This window comes from Anser anser (assembly GCF_964211835.1).
Source record: "Anser anser genome assembly, chromosome: 2".
NCBI classification, from domain to species: domain Eukaryota; kingdom Metazoa; phylum Chordata; class Aves; order Anseriformes; family Anatidae; genus Anser; species Anser anser.
In genome coordinates this window covers 22,635,445-22,656,476 of record NC_139721.1, presented here as the reverse complement: position 1 = coordinate 22,656,476, position 21,032 = coordinate 22,635,445, and the positions used below count along the sequence as shown (strand labels likewise).

At 36.9% G+C, this 21,032-nt stretch overlaps 1 protein-coding gene across 10 annotated transcripts in view; it reads left to right on the top strand.

Moving 5' to 3' along the window:
• VPS13B (vacuolar protein sorting 13 homolog B) overlaps positions 1-21,032 on the top strand; it is a 478,347-nt gene that overhangs the window by 288,678 nt on the left and 168,637 nt on the right. For all 10 annotated transcript variants that reach the window (XM_083824116.1, XM_083824118.1, XM_083824115.1 and 7 more), the window contains one exon: positions 17,483-17,686. In XM_083824116.1, coding sequence (XP_083680242.1) covers positions 17,483-17,686 — 204 coding nt within the window. The remainder of the gene's footprint in view (positions 1-17,482; positions 17,687-21,032) is intronic.

The following is a 21,032-nucleotide window of genomic DNA, read 5'->3' as shown; positions in this document are numbered from 1 at the left end:
CAGCTTGTCTGTGACAGAAAGTGCAGATCCAGAGGCTGGCAGCGATTTCTTCAAAGATCTCTCAAATTCCTTCAGGTTTGACCTAGAAGATCACGGGAACTTCACCATGTGTTTGGGAGGGACTCCAGCGCAGAGGCTATGGTGAGGAGAATCACCGTGAGCTTGGGCACCTCGTGGAGGTGCTTGTTGGCTAGCAGTGCAGCGCAATACAGGGGTACCCCATGGCCTCGTGTGCCACTTCCAGGTCAATGACTGACCAGCTGTGACTGCACACACATTTCAGCAGGCAAATATGATTATAACTGTCTTGTGTTCCATGTACAAGCCTTGTTTTGGCTGTTTGCCTCACTCCCTTCGCTAATTGGTGAAGGAGTTGCTGCAGTAGAGTGAAAATCTCAGTGCCCAGGCCAACTGCATTTAGTTTTTCTGGCAAAGCTTTTGAGTTTACGGTGTGGTTATTATGATTGTTTCATTATTCAGGTATAGCTCATTCTCACTAATAACTGTGTATAATTTTGAGCTAAACTGGGAAAGGCTTTCAGACTGCGAGTTCAGATTGTGAAGTTCTCAGGTCAGCCAGTTGGGCTGTGAATTTGGGAGACAGGCATGAGAGAAAAAGAGTCTGCAAAGTGTTCGATATCACATTTTATGTAATTTTCATAGTGTCTACTCCCTTTCCATGACTATTAAGAAAACTGCCATCACTGGACAGTTGAAGATCAGACATAAATAGCAGTTGCAAAGCAGAACTTCCACAAGGACATCTATTTCTCTGTTGTGCCAGTGCACAACCCTTTGTTCTGTAACAAAGTTTCTCAGCTGTGGGTGATGTTAACTATTGCAAAGTTGACACTAAATTCAAGATACACAGCAACCTGAACTCAGTTCCTTGGTCTTCTGATGTTTCTCACTGTCTCAAATACTGTTTTAACAGTTATATAGCATTTGCTGTAGCACGTATGGAGCTTTTCACGTGAAATTGCTATAACTTCAGTTTAGAAATCTGTAATATATATATGGTGTTTGAATTGGGGAAGAGATTATGATTTCCTTTGTATGTACTGCTTTGAGGTGCTGTATAAAGTCATGTTTTGTTCCATTTCCTGACAAAAAAGCTGCAATTCTGCTGTGATAAAGCCTATTATAGCAAAGCCAATCAAAATAAAATCAAAGAATTGTTTGAATTATGGTTAGTTTTAAACCATTTAAACTTCTCATTATTTTCTGTTACCATTTTACAAACTGAATTGCTCATTATTTTGAACTACTTGCCTTGCTGTTTCCTAATCTTTAAATGATTGTTATGTATATTTCTATGCATAGTTTTTTGATTTATTTATTTTTTAACTGAGACCTTAGGTTTCTTGCAATTCTTGTGTTCTGCTACCAAGGAAGAGTCATTTCTTCTCCTTCTTCTTTCATAATGTTTTTGCACATTTTAAATGAATCCCTTAGAAGTCTTATGTCTTTGTTTCTCCTCAAAAAGCACTAAAACACACCTCCTGTGCTGAAATCTGGTTGCGTAACTGTTTACTTCCCTCCCATTTGAAAATATGAGAAGAACTAAAAGTTCGAAAAATATGAATTCTTGATTCAACACAGTGGATAGAAGACTGGATACTGTCTGAGTTTCTTTGGAGAAGCCCAGAGTACAGTGGATGTAACGTTGACTTTTAATAGTATTTTAGCCATGGTCTTGGAATCATAGAATGGTTCAGGTTGGAAGGGACATTAAAGATCATCTAGTTCCAACCCCACTGCCATGGGCAGAGACTCAAAGCACAACTTTGGACAAAGTCTTCTTTGGACAATGAGTTTTGTGCCCACCTAGGCTGCAGATCTAAATTCAAGCTCTTCTAAGACATACTCCTCTTTGCAGCTCTGTGGCGTTACTGGTTGTACATGTGTGTAGAGAGCTGGCTGAGGGAGCTAAATGAGCTCAAAATGTTTTGGAGGCATTTATTTTTCTTTCAGTCAGGTCATTCCCCTGAACCCATTTATTGCATAATCACACAAGGATTAGCCCTGGCAAAAGGGTAGGATTGCAGCAGCCTGAGCTTGCAGCAGCTTAATCCACCATCATGCTCATGGCTTTTGAAACACAGCACAGATTCTGACACCATGAACTAGGAATTTTAATAAAATTCTCAGATTGAGCATTGGCATTATTAAACATACTGTAACAGTTTTAAAAGGTAAACAAAAAAGGCACAGAGACAAAGAAAAAGGACATGAAATAGCACTTAAAAATCCCAGGATGCCTTTCACAGTTTAGATAGTCAGCAACTTGAATGCAATGAAAAATTTTGCAGATAAGCTGTAAAACTGAAAAATAAAAGGAAATCTGAAAAGTAGAGTTATTTATGTGAGTTGTGTTGTATGTTTTATGTCATAAAGCAACATTACTGCAGTTTTTACATTTCTTTACTTCTTTCAAGTTACCTCCCTTTAATCTTTCTGTTTCTCTAACCTTTAGTTTTAGTATTTTGCTTGTTACTGTAAAATACTGGGACGTAAGAGAAAGAGGTGTCTGGTTTTCTATTAGTGTGGGAAAAAATAATTAGTTGATCCTTAGGAATTAATGCCGTTTTAAGAGACGGAGTGGTCCACCTATACAGGTTACTTAAGTTCAGTAAAGTTCATTTACTTTTTGCAGACTCCTTAGTTTCTTCCCTGGGTTTCCTTTGCTGATTCTTAAAATAAAATAAAATAATTGTGTGACCACTTCTAGTTTACTTTTTCTGTCTTATATAGTGAAAATTAACGCCCAAAGGTCACGGCTGTGGTAAATAATTTATTCTAAAATAATTCAGGAAAACTTTTAAAAACTTATTATTATATTACAATTTTCTTCTCAATTGTTAGTGAGCAATTATAATTCCCATCACATTTGGTTCAACAACTGTTTTGTCGAAAAGTATTTTCCAGTAATATATAAAACAGACTTTTTTCTTTGTAGTATTTTTAATTATGACAGGATCTCAAGTTAAATATAATGCAAGTTCTATGCTTCTGTTACTGGGAAAACCATACCCCATTTGTAATGAGACATTTGTTAACTTCTGTATACAGATTGCGGTTCATTCCATAGATACTTGTGGGTTCTCTGATGTCCCTCACAGGGTTTTTATCTATGACAAATTCATACCACAGTTCTTAAACTACTTTTTGGATAGGAGATCTTTTCTTTTGAAAAACAGTTTGCTCAAGTCTTTCTTTTCCATTTAACGTTTTTTAAGTACTTCGGGTTTTGATTATTTAACAAAAAAGATTATCAGAAATATACAGACTCATTATATGTTAAGTTAGTTCAGGAAAGATATTTGAACATGCAACACAATTCAAAGCTCCCATGGCAAAATTAAAACCTAATTGCAGTTATCGTGAAGAACTCAAATTGTATTATTTAAGTGAGTACGGTTCCTGGCCCTTACTGATTTTCCAAGAGAGCTGAGTGCTCAGCCACCTTAAGTACAGACAAAAGTCATGCTTAGTTGCTATTAAACCTGATTATGATGCAGTTAAATACAGATTTAAAAGTAATATACAGTGTTCTTGTTGCATTTCAGAGGCTATTCTTTGTGTGTGTCCTTAAAGACATAAATCCATTAGTTGTTTTTTTTTTGTTCATTTGTGGGTTTTTTTGTTTGTTTGTTTGTTTGTTTTTGAGGACTGGTTCATACATACTTATGGGTCTGTTAGTTGTAGGACACAAAGATAAATCCATCATTCTTCAGCCTCTCAAAACATTTTTCATGCCCTCTGGTGCTTTTGGTAGTTATTGGGTTTTTTGTTTCTTGTCCCTGTGAGAAGGCAATGGCTAACGCTGGTATGTTAATGGCTAACACAAGTGTAGGTTGAGAGTAATAAAATACAGGGATAGTGTCAGGCATCTCCATTGAGTTCAATGTCAGTGATTGATATAAATCACAGATACTCCATTCTTCTGACATGATAGTCTGATAGTTTTTCTCCAGCAGTAAAATAGAAACAGGTTCAGAGGTGATATGAGTAGGACATAGGAATATACATACATAGACATATCCTGTCTTTGCAAGATAGGAACAGAATGGATTTGAACTTTTCCTGATAACCAAAGGTGTTTAACTATCGAATAGTATTATTTGATCTTTGTATGTGACAGTTTTTCAAAGAACAAGAAGAAACTTGCAGATTAGCAAATCCGGCTGCAAAGCAGATCTGAAAGTTCTCGGTTTCCTCATTTAAGGCAGGATACGTACATATATTCAACAAAAATTGAGAGGAGGGCAATTCTCTGTTATGTGCTATTTCAGACCATCATCACATATGCCTTATTCTTCAGACAGCTTGCAATGGTTTTCTTGGTTCTTGCCCCCCCAGAAATGCCCGCTATATTATCTAACTGCGAGAGTTGTGAAGTTGCTTTCTAAAAATAATTTTAACAAATCTATTGCGCTCCTCATGCATTGCAGCTTATAAAAATAAATAATTAAAGAGTATTTACTAAACTGGACTCAAACAAAATGCAGATGACAGAATTTGCTGTTTCCCAAATGGGCACTCAAGTGGGCAGGGTATTTGTGTGTATGTCTGCATCTATGTACTGTCCTTGCAGTATTTTATTTTTTTTTTTAGCTCCAGGCAGAAAGTAAAACACTGAATTTTCTTCATAGCCACCATCATTTGTATGTTTTGGGTGCCTCGTGGAGTTTCTTGAACTACCTGACAATGGAATCATAGTCTTCACGGTCGATAGTGTAAATATATAGGGATTTTTCTAGTAGATGAGGATTAGTCTTGCCTGACATCACACTGTGAGTGGAGCTTACGTAAAACCTCTGTTCAAAAACATCTTTGGCAGCTTTGTGTATATGCTGTAGGCTTTAATAGGCTTTAACTGATTTACCGTGAAGGTTTTCTATTTAATGTTTAAAAGAGCAATGGTGTATTCTGTGGCTTCCTATGGTGGGATGTAGACTTCTAAGAATCTATTGTGTCCTGCTACCAAAAGTTGCCTCAGCAACAGTTTATCATTAATAAGAATACTGTTGAGTCTAGGCTTTGGCTGTTTTTGTCATGTCCTTTACCTGTTCCTTATGATTCTTTATGATTTTTGTGTATTTTATACTTTTGTACTAACGATGAGTTTTGAGGTCAGTTTCCTACCAGATTCCACTTGTTCTGTTTTTCACCTTTTAAAGGTGAAATATGTTTAAAAACATGTTTAAATACGTTTAAAAGTATGTTTAAAACATAGATGTTTTAATATATTTATTAAATATATTGTTAAATATATTTAACATATATTAATACATTAAACTCCAAATTAATATATTAAACTCCAAATATGTTTAAAACTTTTACATAAATACCCCTTTTAAGATAGTGTGGTCTTTGAGTTCCTAAAAGTTTATTTTTAGGAACTTCAGTTTGTTGGTATCACAGTTAAAGATTTAGCAATAGTATGCTATCAAAACAAAAGCTATCAATTTATTTTCTGTCACAGAAGAAACAAAAATCTAATCACTTCAATCTCAGATAACTGCTTGTAAATTTAAGTTGCAGTAATTACGTTTAATAATATGAAAGATTTAATGGTTTTACAATTGACCGAAGGACTGGGACTCAAAATGTGTTGCTTATATTCATAGCTTTTTTGCAGGTTTTAAGGCAAGAATCTGTGTATCAGAATTTCATTTGTAAACTGACTTTTCAGGGAGATCTCTCTTGGAGCTCTGCTGCATCCTTCCACATCTTTTGAATGTTTCACTAAATTAATTAAAAATGTTTCGAAAAAGAGAGAGAGAGAGAGAGAGAGAGAGTCCCTTTCAGTGATGTGCACAATACCTCTTCATGGCTTTAGTCTCTTGTTTGGTTGGGGTTTTTAAGAAAGCCTTCCTAGATTTCTATATGGAATTTGATACCTCTTGTCAAAAATTGTTAATACTTGAAAACTTTATTTGGTGGTAGTATGTCAAGGAGAATATGCTTGACTTTTAGGTGTGATTCAGATAGTCATGCTATGAGAAAGATTAGAAATGATCTTGTAAAGAGGAAATGAGTTCACTAGTAGTAACATAATTAAAAGCTGTACCTTAAGTCCCTAAAAGAACTGATGAAATACCTTCAATAGGTATGTTGTAATCTCCAAAGCCAAAATATACTATAGTGGAGCACTCTTTTCCTCTCCTTCAGTCTTCCCTCAAAGCCAGAGAAAAATCGGAAAATGATGGTGGGGAAGTGGTTTCTCAATGGAGATGCTGTTCAAAAGCGTTTTCTGAGAGGAAAAAGAATCCAACATAATGGCATGGGGAATCTGGAAGTTTTGGGGACTACATTTTTCTGGTTCTCAAGCATTTGACAAGAAACCTATAAATATCCAATACAGAATAATACAAGAGCAGGGAGTTCAAGGGCACTCTGTACTTAATGTTCAAGAAGAATTCTCTAAACAGAGAAAAGAGAAAACTTAACAGGTATTTTGTGTTTTATCCTGTGTTTTGATAACAACATCTTGATTGTTCAAGTCCCAGTGTTCTATGAAAAAAAGATAGGAGAAACAGCAGTTTGGAAAATTACCTTTCAGACTCTTAATTCCTGTAAGAATTAAAACGAGCATGCTTGCATTTAAGCAAGCTGGAATGCTAGTTAGTAATTCATCAATACTAGATTTGCTCTAGAAAGAACTAGACATGGAACTAAAAGAATCATTTATTTTATAGCTGAGGTCTTCTGTATAGGTTAGCTTCTGTCTGTGTAGCAAGCGTTTCTGCCCACAGGCATGTGAACTCAAAGCTGTAATTCTCTCAGGAAACTTACAGTGGTAAAATTTTACAGGCACTGATGATTGTGCACTGACTTCCCTGAACTGAGGATTTATTCATTACATAGGACATAACTGAAGAAAAGAAGTAAAATTGAATTTAAATCACAAAGGGAAAAGGTCAGACTTACAGGTACAAATATTCGGGATGTAAACTTAGGAAAATCAATTTCAGGGGGTAAAACATCTTTGAGAAAGAGGAAGGACTAGGAAGAGTGGGAGTACACCAAATTCCTAGCCTGAAAACACGGTACAGTAGATGCAATTAATATGCAGAGATTCATCATGTCTAAAGAGGAGACCATGGTAATTATGAAAGGAAATTGTCATTCACAGGTTTATCAATATCATGAGAAACGAGTAAATTTGCAACCTAAATTAGAAACAGGAAAAGAGTGAATGTCTGCTAAAAAAGAAAAAAAAAAAAGTGGATTGCTATGAAAAAAAATCAACATTAAAGCAAATCAGATTTTCTCAAGTCAGATAATTGTGTTTTCAACAGGAAATGTATAAGCTTCCTAATTGGGTTATCAGTCAGTCACTTGCCCCTGTTTTGCTGCTTAGGTGATTTTTACTTCCTCTTCTAAAGCTGTCTCAACATCTCTTAATTTTCCACGTTCCACTACAAAAACATGTCCGTGGTCTGAGCTAGCCCTTGTTCATATTTCCATCCAGTCCTAGTCTTGGTACATTCCTGAGACAGCTCAAATCTTACATATTCTGTCAGTAAATCTAGATAAATCTTAGTATCTAAAGTCAAGCACAAATACAGGCTAGGCAGAGAATGGATTGAAAGCAGCCCTAAGGAGAAGGACCTGGGGGTGTGGGTTGAGGAGAAGCTTAAAATGAGCTGGCAACGTGCGCTTGCAGCCCAGAAAGCCAACCGTATCCTGGGCTGCATCAAAGGCAGCGTGGCCAGCAGGGCGAGGGAGGTGATTGTCCTCCCTTGTTCTGGGCACTGGACCAGGCTGCCCAGAGAAGCTGTGGATGCCCCATCCCTGGAGGTGCTCAAGGCCAGGCTGGATGGGGCTTTGGGCAACCTGTTCTGGTGGGAGGTGTCCCTGCCCATGGCAGGGGGTTGGAACTGGGTGGGCTTTAAAGTCCCTTCCAACAACAAAAAATAAAAATAAAAAAATACATTTTTATCCATTGGTAATGGACTGAAATAATAGAGTAAATACTAACATCATATTATATATTTATTACATTTCACAATATTTATAGAATTGCAGAATGTAAAAGCAAGAACAATTCAGAATCATGTGAGCTGAGCATCTAGTTTCAACAGACTAGCAGTGGTTAGCTGGCTGCAGTTTCATAACCTGTGAGCTGGGGGAGGTCTGGCTGAACCTAAGTATTTTACTATCTTCAAGTAGGTTTTTTCCAAAATTACTTTAAATAAAGTGAATCCCCGCATTTCCTTTGAATTCCAAATTTTCTAATGAGATTCAAATGCATCCTGTAGATAAGTTGATAAATGAGAATATTCGATAAAAATTAACATGCCTTAGTCATGTCATTGTAGTCTTAAAAGACACAAAATATGAAGATATAACTACTCCCATACAGCTCATAATGTGTACAAAATATGCCATTCTTCATTTTATCAGAGAATGATTCATGTGGGAAGATCAGATTTGTATAGATGGCTTTAAGAGTTTCTTCTACAATCTAACTGATTAGCAGAAGTTTGAAACTGTGTTGACTCTCTACTCATAATCTTTTGTTTTCTTTCAGTATTAATGTGATAAATCTTTTGAAATGTAAAATATACATCATGCAATATATCTTTTATTTCCATAGTATTATGAATAATTCCTTTTACAGTCTAAGAATCATTGACAATGAATTCAGAAAATTTGTACCTATCATCTTCTCTTTTTTTTCCACTCAGAGCATTTTTAGTAGTAAACTACCCTTCAATCTATCTTGAATTTGTACTAAATGTGGAAATGCTAATAACAATAGTTTAATGGGGTATAAAGGAAGACACAATACTGTTTTTAACGTGAAAGGTAATGTATTTCATATTGATTACGGAATGGGTCTTCTACCAGGACAGTTTCCCAATGACATTTAAATGAGAAAGGCACTGCAAGGACTACAGGAAAGAAGTATTTTTTTTAAATATAATTTTTAAGAAAGTTGAGTGTTTCATCTTTTTCAGCATAAAGTGACTTTAAAACAGTAGGTTGGGCTATTACCGGTATCACACTATTATTGGGGTATTTTACAATATAATATTCAATTTTTTTTAATTAATTTACAATTTGCCATTATGAATGCAATGATTCTGCAAAAAGAAAAAAATACATGTGGCATTCGGGGGATCAATCTATGTCAAAGGTAAATGTGAATTACGCCTTGAAAAGTTAAATAGTTAAATATTTGCCATTCAGTGTGGTTTTGCGTTGTACTATGTATGCTGCAAACATCTACTACAATATATACATGCTGAAAATACGGATAGGTAGATACTGTTTAGTATAAAGGAAAAAATTGGTATTTATTTCTAGTGTTCTGTAATACTTGTACAGAATTTGACTTATGTTTAGGTATGAGTTCGATATACAATATTTCAAAAAGAAATCCTGTCCCATGTCAGTTTATCAAGCAAACTGTGGACAGTATGTCTTCTAGATTGTACCATCGTACCTGACTATACTGCACCACTTAAAGATAGACCATGCATAAAACATGAAGACTGTGTTTGGTGAAACTCAATATTTCCAGGTCAATTTATAGAACAACTGAAAAGACTGAGGTATCGTATCAGTAAACTAGGTGAAATGGTCAACTAAACTAAAGTAAAATACAGGATGAAAGCAGTGACAGAATAACAAGATTGTTTACCTTAGCTAGGTGGTAAACTAATCATGCATGAAATATTTGAGAAATCAAGACTAAAGATCCTCTTACAGCCAAACAGCATTAAGTTTTGAGATAAAATTATTTCTACCATGAATCTAAAAGCATAAAAGCGTTTGGGTTACAATGTATTTTGACTTCTTTTTGCTAACCTCCCTACCCCAGGCTTCCACTTAAACTCTTCAAGCTCAGTCGTCACTGACTCTGTTCAGAGAAACTCTATTCCACTTGTTTTTCGTAGAAACATTTGGCATCCAAAAATATCATACAGACCTTCCTTTGGAATTGTGCATACTTATCATTTATACAGTCTGTCAACTGTATATTTATACTATGCTCCCTGAATTTGGGTGAATGCTTAAGAAATATAATGAGATTCCTCAAACTGTCTAAACATTAAACAGTATAAAAATGAAAAACTGATCTTTAAAAGTTCAGACTTGCTCAGGCTGTTATTTTTGCTGAGGAATTTAAACAATAAAGTTACAAAAGTCATTAAACCAGATGACATCTAAATGCACAGCTGCAAACTTTAGCTTTGTTTCGTTTCATGCTTTTTTTTTTCCTGACAGGCTGAAATTACTTTGTAGTTTACCATACCATACCTTATCATCGTAGGATCATTCATTCTGTGTTCCAGATACAAGTCTAGAAGACGACTGCACTGCAAAAGTTCATCAGCTTATTTGCAGGAAATGACTGTACCAGAGCCCTTGGAGCAAGGGGCTGCTTCTAAATGTCTGGTCACCTCACAGGATATGTAGAGCATTTCCTGCCTGTAGGACTAGTGGAAGGAAGCACCAGGCCAAAATGTTTGATGTGTGATCTACTGTAATTCCTTTCATGTGTTCAGTGGCTCTTATACGATCAGTGCACAGCTACCAGTCCTGTCCTTGGTGTAGTCCAGTTCACTAAATTCTGACCTTCCTAAATGGACAGCAAACAGAATTATAGTACCACCCACCTGACACCACCACTGTAATTAGTGGGGTGGAGGGATGCTGTTATTTTTTCCTCTGAACATGTACCCGCTGGTTTTCAAAGTGAAAGTAGTTAAGTAAAAATATTTAAGTTACATAAATAACATCCTGTTAAAAATTAGCAGTACTTAATTTTAAAATGTTTTTATACATTTGTGTTCATATAACACTGTATCTCGAAAAGATTTATATGCAATTAATCGTATTCACAATGTGATTTTGACATTATGCTCACAATATATATGAGTAAATTGGTGGCTGAAGATGTTAATTTTGTTGCTTAGAGTCACATAATAAGCCTGGGGGGGGGGGTAGAAATGAAACTTGCCTCTCCTATTTTCGTTTGGCATGTTCTAGCCTTGAAGCGAGGAAAACGTGGCCAACCCAGAGGCCTGTCCCAGCAGCCTCCCTTGTCCCCAGCCTCCTTGTGCACAATGTCTGGGCACCTGGCAGACTTAGCTCTTCTGCACATCCATGTACCCAGTTAGGTATGTCACCTCTGCTGTAGCCAAAAGAGCATCTTCTAGTCTTTTGGGGAGGGTATCAGCCACATGTGCAAAATACTCTCAAAGCGTTCAATTCAGTTCTTCATATTTCTTCTTCTATGTGTTCAAAACCCATATTTCTTTCCTTTTGCATTATGGTAGCTCAGTGAAAATAAGTCCTTTTAAAAATGGTTTAGGGTGAAAGTAAATATCTGCACAATTCAATTGTAGTAGTTGATGAAACTGGTTAAGTTAAGGACACAAAGTTAGCCAGAAGAGAAGCGATTGTCTGCTATTTCAAAAGTATCTCTGAGCAGGATTAAGAACTGAGATTTTTACCTGTACCGTCGTCTATATTTATGCTTACAAAGTTTACAAATTAATTGTAAGGGAAGACCTGTCTGCTCCAGCTTGGCAAGAAAAAAGCTGTGATGAAAACTTTTAATAAAAAGTAAATGGCATATTTTGGTAAGATTCCTGGAAAAAAATAGCTTTATTACTACTATTTTCTGTAGAAGTCAGTTTTTGCTGAACAACTGGGAAAGTCTAGAAGCTGTGAAAGGGGATAAGTCTGTGTTTGTATGTATCCTACTTACATTTGTTTCAAACGTGACTGTTTAATAACAGTTGGAAATATTTAAGAGAAACAATTGTAGATAGTGTGATGGCATTGCGGAAGAGATGACCATCTTCCCTTGATGTCATTCGTTTGCAGAGAACTTGGACATTCTTCGTAGTAGATTCTGCACTGTGCTTGAAGTGTCTTGAAGCTCAGCTGTCTTGAAACAGCAATAAATCAAACTCCTTTTCAAAGCTTTATTTTCTATACATGTATCTAACACCACATCCATATGTATTCCAGACTCTGAGGAGACTAACAGACACACAGTGACACTCGGCGAAACCTTAGTACTCTTCTATTAGTTGGTCTGTTGGATGGTTGTGGGGCTGGGTGATCTGTCCTGTAGATCCAGTTGTCCTTTGTTGTTTTCCCCAGGTGCTCTGACGTTCATGTTTTGAATGATGCCTTAGTACACACTAGTGCACAGAAGAATCTTTTTATTATTATTATTTATTGTTATGATGATTTGAAAGCACAGAGTTCCATAATTGCTGTAATTTGCATATTCTTGAGTTACTTAAAGTTCTCTATAACTACTTGGTGTCTCATCTTCCTCTTTAGCTTTTTTACACTTGTACCAATTTCTCTCTTGGCCATGATATTCATCTGGAGGTATACAGAAAGCAAAAGGAACTAAGCTGCATAAGAGACACAAGTCAAACATTTAAGCAGCATTATATAAAAACAAAGGAAAATTATCCAGGTTGTACTTTCGACTATTGCTTGACTGTATCAATTGTTTGAAACTGCCTAGCACAATCACAAGAAGTTTTTGTACATATTTCAGTTACTGCTGGTCTTCTTTTTTCAGCATGCTAATTGCACAAGTAATCTACCTCTTAAGTTGATTTATGTCTATGCAAAAAAGCTATAAACACTGCAAACCATTGTATAGTTATACGTATGACCATTGATGACTACAAAAAGTATTCGGTTGGAATTCAGTTAATAACTTATTCCTCAGATTTAGTAATGTGATGTATTTGTCTACTACGTAAATGTTTAGAAGCGGTTAATCATTTTTACTTTGCTCATGCAGCTAGCATTGCTGTTTTCTTTTACAAGGTCCTCCAAAGCTGAAACTAAATCCAGGTACTTTAACCACTTTCACTTACAGGACACTCACACCATGTAGTGTACTTCTGTAGGGGATGATGGTATATCTGGCTGTACAGAACACAAGACTAATGAGCTAATAAGGGAAATGTAATTTTTGTTGTTATAAAGCAGATGCCTGTGAAGATTAATTAATGTTACAATGGAAAGTGTACAAGACAGCATCACTTGGTAATCAGTAAAGCATTAAACAGAGGAGTCTTACTGTACTGAGTTTGTATTTAATCATTACAGTGCTGAGATAAGAATTATATAAAAGTTAGAGTTTACAATTAATTTGCTAAAATGGTGATCTGGATAAAGAATTTGATGGTATCCAATCCAGAGTGTGCTGCCAGCAAGTGTGGAGATGGGGCAGTAGTTGAGTTCTGGGGCTGAGCTGGAGAGGGGAGAAGTAGTGGCTGCCAGCAAAGCCAGCCATATGTGGCATAGCTCTGAGAAAAATAGCAGAAATGGTGAGAAGTGGGGTATACTGCTGGCAGCATTTGAGTCTGCTCTACTGACATGGATTAAACTGTTCCCATCATAAAACATTATGTCTGTTAAGCCACAAATGAGTCTTTGTAGGGACGGATGGCAGAGTGGGGAAGAAACGCTGAGGTTACACATTAGGAAAGATATGGAGCTCAGGCTATATGGCAGAAAGCATACCCAGGATTATGAACAAAATTTTAGAATTTTGTCAGGACTGACGCTTCTTGCCTAAGGATGTCTCCTCCTTTCTTGTAATAAGAGAATTTTCTTAGCTCCAGCTTTTATCTAATTTTAGCATTAGAGCCAGATCCCATCTTTCTTCTCTCTCCTGTCCTCTCCTGTGTCTTATGTATCCTGTATTTTTTTTCTCTTTCTTCTTTGGGTCTTTCTGACAAATATGTCTTCTAATCTCTCCAAATTTAATCAAATCCAAGTCTTCCATTACCAACTGCCGTGATACAGTGTTTCTTTCATTCATGCTCCAAGATCATGTCCATGTAGCACATGTTCTGCAATGATAGGAAAGTTATTTTTTTCTCCCAGTGACTCAAACTTTAGCTTCTTTGTGGCAATGGCATCCACTTGCTGTAAGAAAAGGAGAGAGAGCAAAAAAAAAGTTGTCTTTTTTTTCAGAAAGCTGGTTCCTGCCTTGAGTTTTACTAATAAAAGCTCAGCATTTTGGAAGGCCAGTATTGTCATCATAGATGCCCTAGGTTTACCACACTTTTTCTTTCTGCCCTTAACATCATGCCCTGTAGCATCTCACTCCAAATGGGGCTGTTGCCCATTGCTTCCCCAAGAAACAGTTGTTTCAAATTCCCCCATATTTAGTATAACACTTTTAGCAGCCTTGTCAGGGAGAATAAGTTAAGAAATTATGTTGAACAGAATGGGAAAAATGCAATTATGGAGTACGAGGTCAGCTATAAATATTGCTGTGATTTCAGCACTAGTTCAGCCACTCCTTGTTCGTAGATCATGGGATTTCCTACTCATTTAGACTCAAACTGTATAAGCAGAAGAGAAAGTAGTCCTTTTGCATAGCATCTGTATCCAGGTCCAACTTTTACCTCTATAAAATAGAGGGTGTTTTTTGATCCAAGCTTATTGTTTGTTTTCTTTGGAATTAGAATAGGAAGCATCTTTTACCGTCAGGGCAAAACCTTTAATTTGAATGGATAGCTTTCTCATCTCTATACCTGGGAGGGGAAATGAGTACACGCAGAGATCTAGTAAGTGCTGAAAGAAATTAACTGTTATGTGTGAAGTCTATATATATTTCTTGATTGTTACATAATGTATAGACTTCAATGCTTTTTTTCCTGCCTTGTTCAGCTTTTTGTAGGTCTCAGATGAGTTATAAGTGGATAGATTTAACTTCTTTATAGTGGGTCTCAGAATTATGCCTATTCAGCAGCATGAAGTAACTGGTTCAACATGAGCTGTTTCTTATATAAACATACAAAAAGCCTGACCCAGACTAAATCAATTTGAAAAGAAAAACATTAAAGCTGTGTTTCCTGTTATATGCTGATGGTCTTCTTTGTTTGCTTATGATCTTACTGTATTATTGACCAACTGTTGTAGTCTATACCACCTGCTGAAAGGTTCAGATGGGATAGTGAGGTTGTTTTCAGAAGGGTGAAGCAATTAAAATCATTACTCCTACAGTACATTTCAGATGGTAAAATATCTTTTATGCTAGGGCTAGAGAAGTCTTGAATCTCAGCTTACTCTTTTTCCCTGATTTTATTTTCTGTAAGGGTTTTGAAAGCTACAGAATGAAAAAGACTACAGACCTTATGCATAGTGTATGTGTTTAAGATTAGGCCAATTCCTTCATTTTAACCTATTCTCATCCTTCTAGAAGGTATATACCTAATAAAACAGGGGCCTTACTTATAAAAATGGTTCGTAAAGAAAACCACAAATAAGTGGTCATGTAAATGTGTCTATGTACATATTTGGAAAAAAAGGTATATTTTGATCCTTGTATAAAGCTGGCAAGTTGTACTTCTGAAAGCAATAATCAGTCTAGTCAAAATGTAAAAAAAAAAAAATTAAAAAAAAAATCCTTTACATTAATATTATACTAGCCATGAAATATACTAGTACCCTATGTCCAAATAGTAGCTCTGTGTATTTTTTTGCTGCATGGAAGTGTGTGTGTGTCAAAGGGTGATTTCATTGTTTTTGTAATTAAATAAGTTATTTTTGAGGGGAAGAAAGCCATTGTCACAATGTGGAGTTTCATATTGCCGCACACAGACAAATTTTGCTCTAGGAATTCCGTTCACCACATCATGGTTGTGCTGAACAAGCCTAAGGAATATAGTGCTAGGTACATTTTAATGCAAGCTCTCGAGCTGCTCATAAAAGAATGAATGAAAAAATTTCTTTACTGTTAAGTAGTGGAGAGAATGATTCATTATGCAGGTGAAATGATCATATTCTGTGTTTTGTATACTTAAACAGATTTCACAAAATATGTAAGTTGGTGCTTTAATTTCAGTAGTATTTCACAAAACATATATTCCAATATTTACTTCCATTAAACAAGGTAAGTAAATAGACACTGGGCCAAACAGTAATCTGCAGTTTATAAATAAATAAATAAGACTACATACATGTTGAGGAAATAATGCCCAGAAAGAATAATAAAAGACACAGTTGTTGTGGTTAGATCTCTCTATGTGAAAAGTTGACAAACACATTCCTAAGTTTTAAGAAACCACATTTAATTTTGAAATATCACTGCTGACATAACAGATTTTCAGTGCATCTCAGATAAGCATTTCAGAAAGTTATAGGGCTACTGAATGGTGCCATCACACTGCCTCAGCAGGTGTGACTCTTGTCAGAACTGTTGGCTTTCCTGCCATTTGCATGCCCCTGTGGGTAGGTAATTAATTCATTATTTTAATTGCTAGCATACTCCGTCAGTGACAATGGCAATGGTATCAGCAGTTTCAACGGTGTTTGGGTTTGGGCAGCATAGGGACTGCACTTTGAAATATGGTGCATACCAATACCTATAGATTGCATTAGTGCATGTATCACAGATTGCAGGGTGCTGCTTTTAACCCTTCAAATCAAACTTCAACTCAGTAATGTATGAAATCATTAAAAATAGACTGTAATTTGATGTGAGCATAGATTCAAAGCAAAATGAACAAGATCATATCCTTGTGCCTTTTCCTAGCTTGTTAAAAAAAAAAAAAAAAGTGCTAAGTTCAATTGTGCTTTTTTATTGTATTACTAAATGAACATTGTGGATAAAGTTATGTTGTTCACCATGTAGAAAGGGCAAGTTCATTTCTTGGAAGATTTCCTAGCTCTCATTAGCAAAAAGCAAATTATAGTAGATGACTCCTCCCATACTGGTTACTAGTAAGAACAAATGGTCTTCACAGCACCCACTCATCTTAAATCTCTTGATGTTTTGTTGAAGCTTGATACGACTGTTCTCCAAGCTCAGCTGCAAATACAAATAATCTTCCAATGCAGCAGAATTTGGCAGAGTCCACAAGTAGTGTGGTTCACTCAAAAATGCTTTTTTTCTGCCTTGTCAGAAGAATTTTAATAACACAACTCTGTCCTGAAATTCTGTGTTAAAAAGATTTTCTTCATCTTAGAATGTTCTTTTTAACTTGTATTCTTTCAGGTAAGTTTGAACAATTATCTCACAGTATAGTTGTTCACCATACCGACATGTAGCTGTTCTTTTTGAAGACTTGAATAACACATCCTTTATCTATTCAGTAGATGCTTTCCTGCATTTCCCATAAGGCTGCTCGTATGGACCTGATTCAAAGTCCACTGAAGTCAATGGATTGATCTCATATTGACTTTGGTGGATCTGGCTAAACTTTGAAATATGTTTATTTAGGTATCCCTCATTCAAATCCATAAGAGAGAGGCAGCTGGATACTTTTGAAGATCTGGACCTAAACTAAGGCTTAGATGTAATCAAGAGTAGCAAAACACATACCTGAGTTTTCTTATTTTTGTATCTTCATTGTCTTACTAAGCAAAACTTGTTCATTGCAATTTTTAGTCTGATTTTGAGCTTTGTTCACAATTGCTCTCTTCATTGCAATTTGTTCTGAAGTGCTTTTTTTTGGTATTACAGAAGAGCACTGAATCTAGGAATACTTCGAGACCCTGGATCAGAAGTTGAAGACAGACAATATCAAATAGATCTTCAATCTATAAACATTGGTACTGCTCATTGGAATCAGTTGAAACCAGAGAAGGAAAATGGAAAAGGAGGGGTTTTGCCAGAGAGTGAAAGAAATTCTCAAAATCCAGCACTTGAATGGAACATGGCCAGTAGGTAGGAACTTTTTTTTTTTACTCTCTTCTAAAGTTACATAGCACAAACATTACAGATATTATTTGCAGTATATCTGAATCAACTAACTCTGAATTGTTTTTTTGCATGGCAAGCACATTTGCACGGAGTTTTGGATTATGCATTTGAAGGGAATATCACTATTAATTGCTGCACTGCAGTTATTGTCTAGTTATTGTGTCTTTTTTTCCATTATAAGCTCTTTTCTGAGTGGCTTATTGTTATGTCCATAAAAATAACTCCAGGGCTGAGACATGACATTCAGCTTCTCAGTCTACAAGCAACAGGAGGTTTTGTTTTTGTTTTTAACTTCTTTTGTTTGTATTATTACAAAGCTTGAGTAAAACCAGCTTAGTCATTTTTAAGTTAGAGGAGGATAAAGTAGAACATTTCCTATTGGTTCTGAACTGTTTTTTGTGCTTCTGTAACTAAAACCAGACAAATTTTTAGAATGAGATATTTAAACTGAGTCTTCCTTGCTGTATACTGTGTGATACACATGCAAAGCCCTGCCCTCTATATAAACAAAACTGAAAGGTAAAGCCTGCATACACTTGCTTAGTATTTTAAGTTTTAAAATTTAAAATTATAAAATACTAGTTTTAATTTTTTTTCTGATTTTGGAGTTTTTGAAATTTAATTTCTAGTTTTAATATGCTTTTTTGTTTTACTCTACAAATTCATACATATGCTATAAAAGTGCATACAGGTTTTACAGGTTATTTAACAGTCAAAAAATACCTCCTGTATACCTCCGTCTGATTGAGTTTTGCCGGGAGCTCCTTGCTCATCCATGTAGATCTCCTGCCCCCTTTGCATACCTTCTTTCTCATAGGGGTGCACTGATCTTGTGCTTGGAGGAAGTGATGCTTGAATACTGACCAGATCTCTTGGACTCCTCTGCTTTCAAGGGCCCTAATCCATGGGATTCCTCCAAGTGGATTCCTGAAGCAAAAGTTTGCTCTCCTGAGGTCCAGAGCTGCAATCCTACTTATTGCCCTGCGTCTTCCATGCAGGATGCTGAAATCCACCATCTCATGGTCACTGCAGCCAAGGCTGCTGTCAACTTTTACATCTCCAACCAGTCCTTGTTTGCTAGTACAAGGTCCAGCATCACACCTCTCCTCATTGGCTTTTCCAGCAGCTGTATCAAAAAGTTATTATCAGGGCTCTGTAGGAACCTCCTGGACTGTTTGTGCCTAGGTGTGTTGTCTTTCCAGCAAATATCAGGGTCATTGAAATCCCCCATGAGAACCAGGGCCTGTGATCGTAAGGCTACTTCCAGCTATCTGTAGGAGGTCTCGTTGACTTCCTGATCAGGCGGCCTGTAGTAAACACCCACAACAGTCACCCATGTTAGCCTGCCCTTTAATCCTTACCCATAAGCTCTTGACTCACTCTTTATCCACACCGAGGCAGAGCTTGATACATTCCAATTGCTCTCTCACATAAAGAGCAACTCCACCACCTTGCCTTCCTGGCCTGTCTTCCTTAAAAAGCACATAGCCATCTCTGATAGCATCCCAGTCATGTGAGCTATCTCACCATATCTCTGTAATTACAATGAGATCATGGCCCTGTGACCACACGCAGATCTCTTAATTCTTCTGTATATTCCCAATGCTTCATGCAGGCATTTCAGAGAGGTAATCGAGCATGCAGGTTTCCCAGCAGGATTGTAAGAGGATCCTCCACAGCCATGTCCTGTACACACTTCCTCGGCTGCATGCACCCCCTGGAGGCATCCCAACTTAAGCCGTGTTTTGCTGACTACTCTGTCTCTGTGATGTTCCCTGTCCCCCTTCTTTCAGAGTTTGAAGCCCTCCTTTACCAGGCTGACAAACCTGTTGGCAAAGACACACGTGCCTCACTTAATAAGGTGGATATCGCCTCTCCCTGTCAGTTTTCAGTCTTCAGACAGGGTCTTGTGATCATAGAAACTGAAAACATGTTGCCAACACTAGCAGTGCAGCCAGTTGTTAACTTGGAAAATCTGTCTGCTACTCCTCCCATCCTCCCGCCTCACTGGCAGGATTGAGGACAAAATGACCTGGGCTCCCAGACCCTTGACCACCATCCCTAGAGCTCTGAAATTTTGTCTGATGGTTTACAATTTGCCCTTGGTATCATTAATATCCACATGGAAGAGCAGCAGAGGGTAATAGTCCAACACGTGGACAGGCCTTGGCAGTCTTTCCAGGATATCTCATATTTGAGCCCCTGGCAGACAACAAACCTCTCTAGACAGATCAGGTTGACAGGTTCCTCTGTCCTCTGCAGCATGGAGTCACCCACAACAATCAATGCCTCTTCTAGGTGTTCCCATATGGCGCAGGGTCTGTTGGCCCAGTTGCTTCCCTACAGTCTCACTCTCAGCCATTGCCTATTCATAGTTGCCCTGGTTGATATATGAGGAGCAGATCAGGCTGCCTTACGCAACTCCGGAGTCTCCCCTGATGTGATGGATCTTTCTTCTTCAGTCTAGAGAGTGGTGAAGAGGTTCAGCAAGAGCACGTCAGGCTTCGGGTGAAATCTCTTCCTCCTGCTGGTCCTTGCCATGTCAAGCTTCCATTCTTCTGCATTATTGGCCCCCCATTCTGTGGTGCTGTGTGTGCTTGGCTCTTTGGCCGTGAGTCCAATCTTTATGAAATATATGCACAATTTTATGTCTCCCAAGATACGGATTCCTGTCTGAATTAAGAGATGTGTTCCTGAAATTGAAGTAGAAAAACAGGACGAATCATGAGGGAAGACAAAAATTGAACTATTGTTCATTTAATTTTCAGGAGTAGGGAAGATGACAGGAATCTGTGAGATTTTCCTGAAAGTAGGGCAAGCCGTAGCAAAAGAAGCTACATGAGGATGGCATGAAGCCTAAGATTTGTACATGATGAATTGATGAAAGATCAAAAGAGCATATAAGGCCATTCTGGAGGAATACGTGCAGGAAAACAATATGACCAAGAATAAACTCTAGTGTATCACTGAAAAACAGAGGTCAGTAACAGCAGATCTAACCAAAGCAATGATAAAATCACAAGGAGTGACTGGAACGCAGATGAAAACACATTTTTTGTTTTGTTTTGTTTTTCTTTTTTTTTGTATATTTGTATATTCTTTTATTTATTTATATGTATCAGTTAAACACAGTGATAGTATCGGTTCTTCAATTATAAGATCACCTGGTTCTCTCCTGCCATATAATGATTTGTTTATTTATTTATTACTAACACAATTTTATAGACAACTTTGCTTTTAAATTCTTGGTCTTGAAAATATATACATGACCCCTTCTATTTAGACCTTGATTTTGGGCAAGTTGCCCATC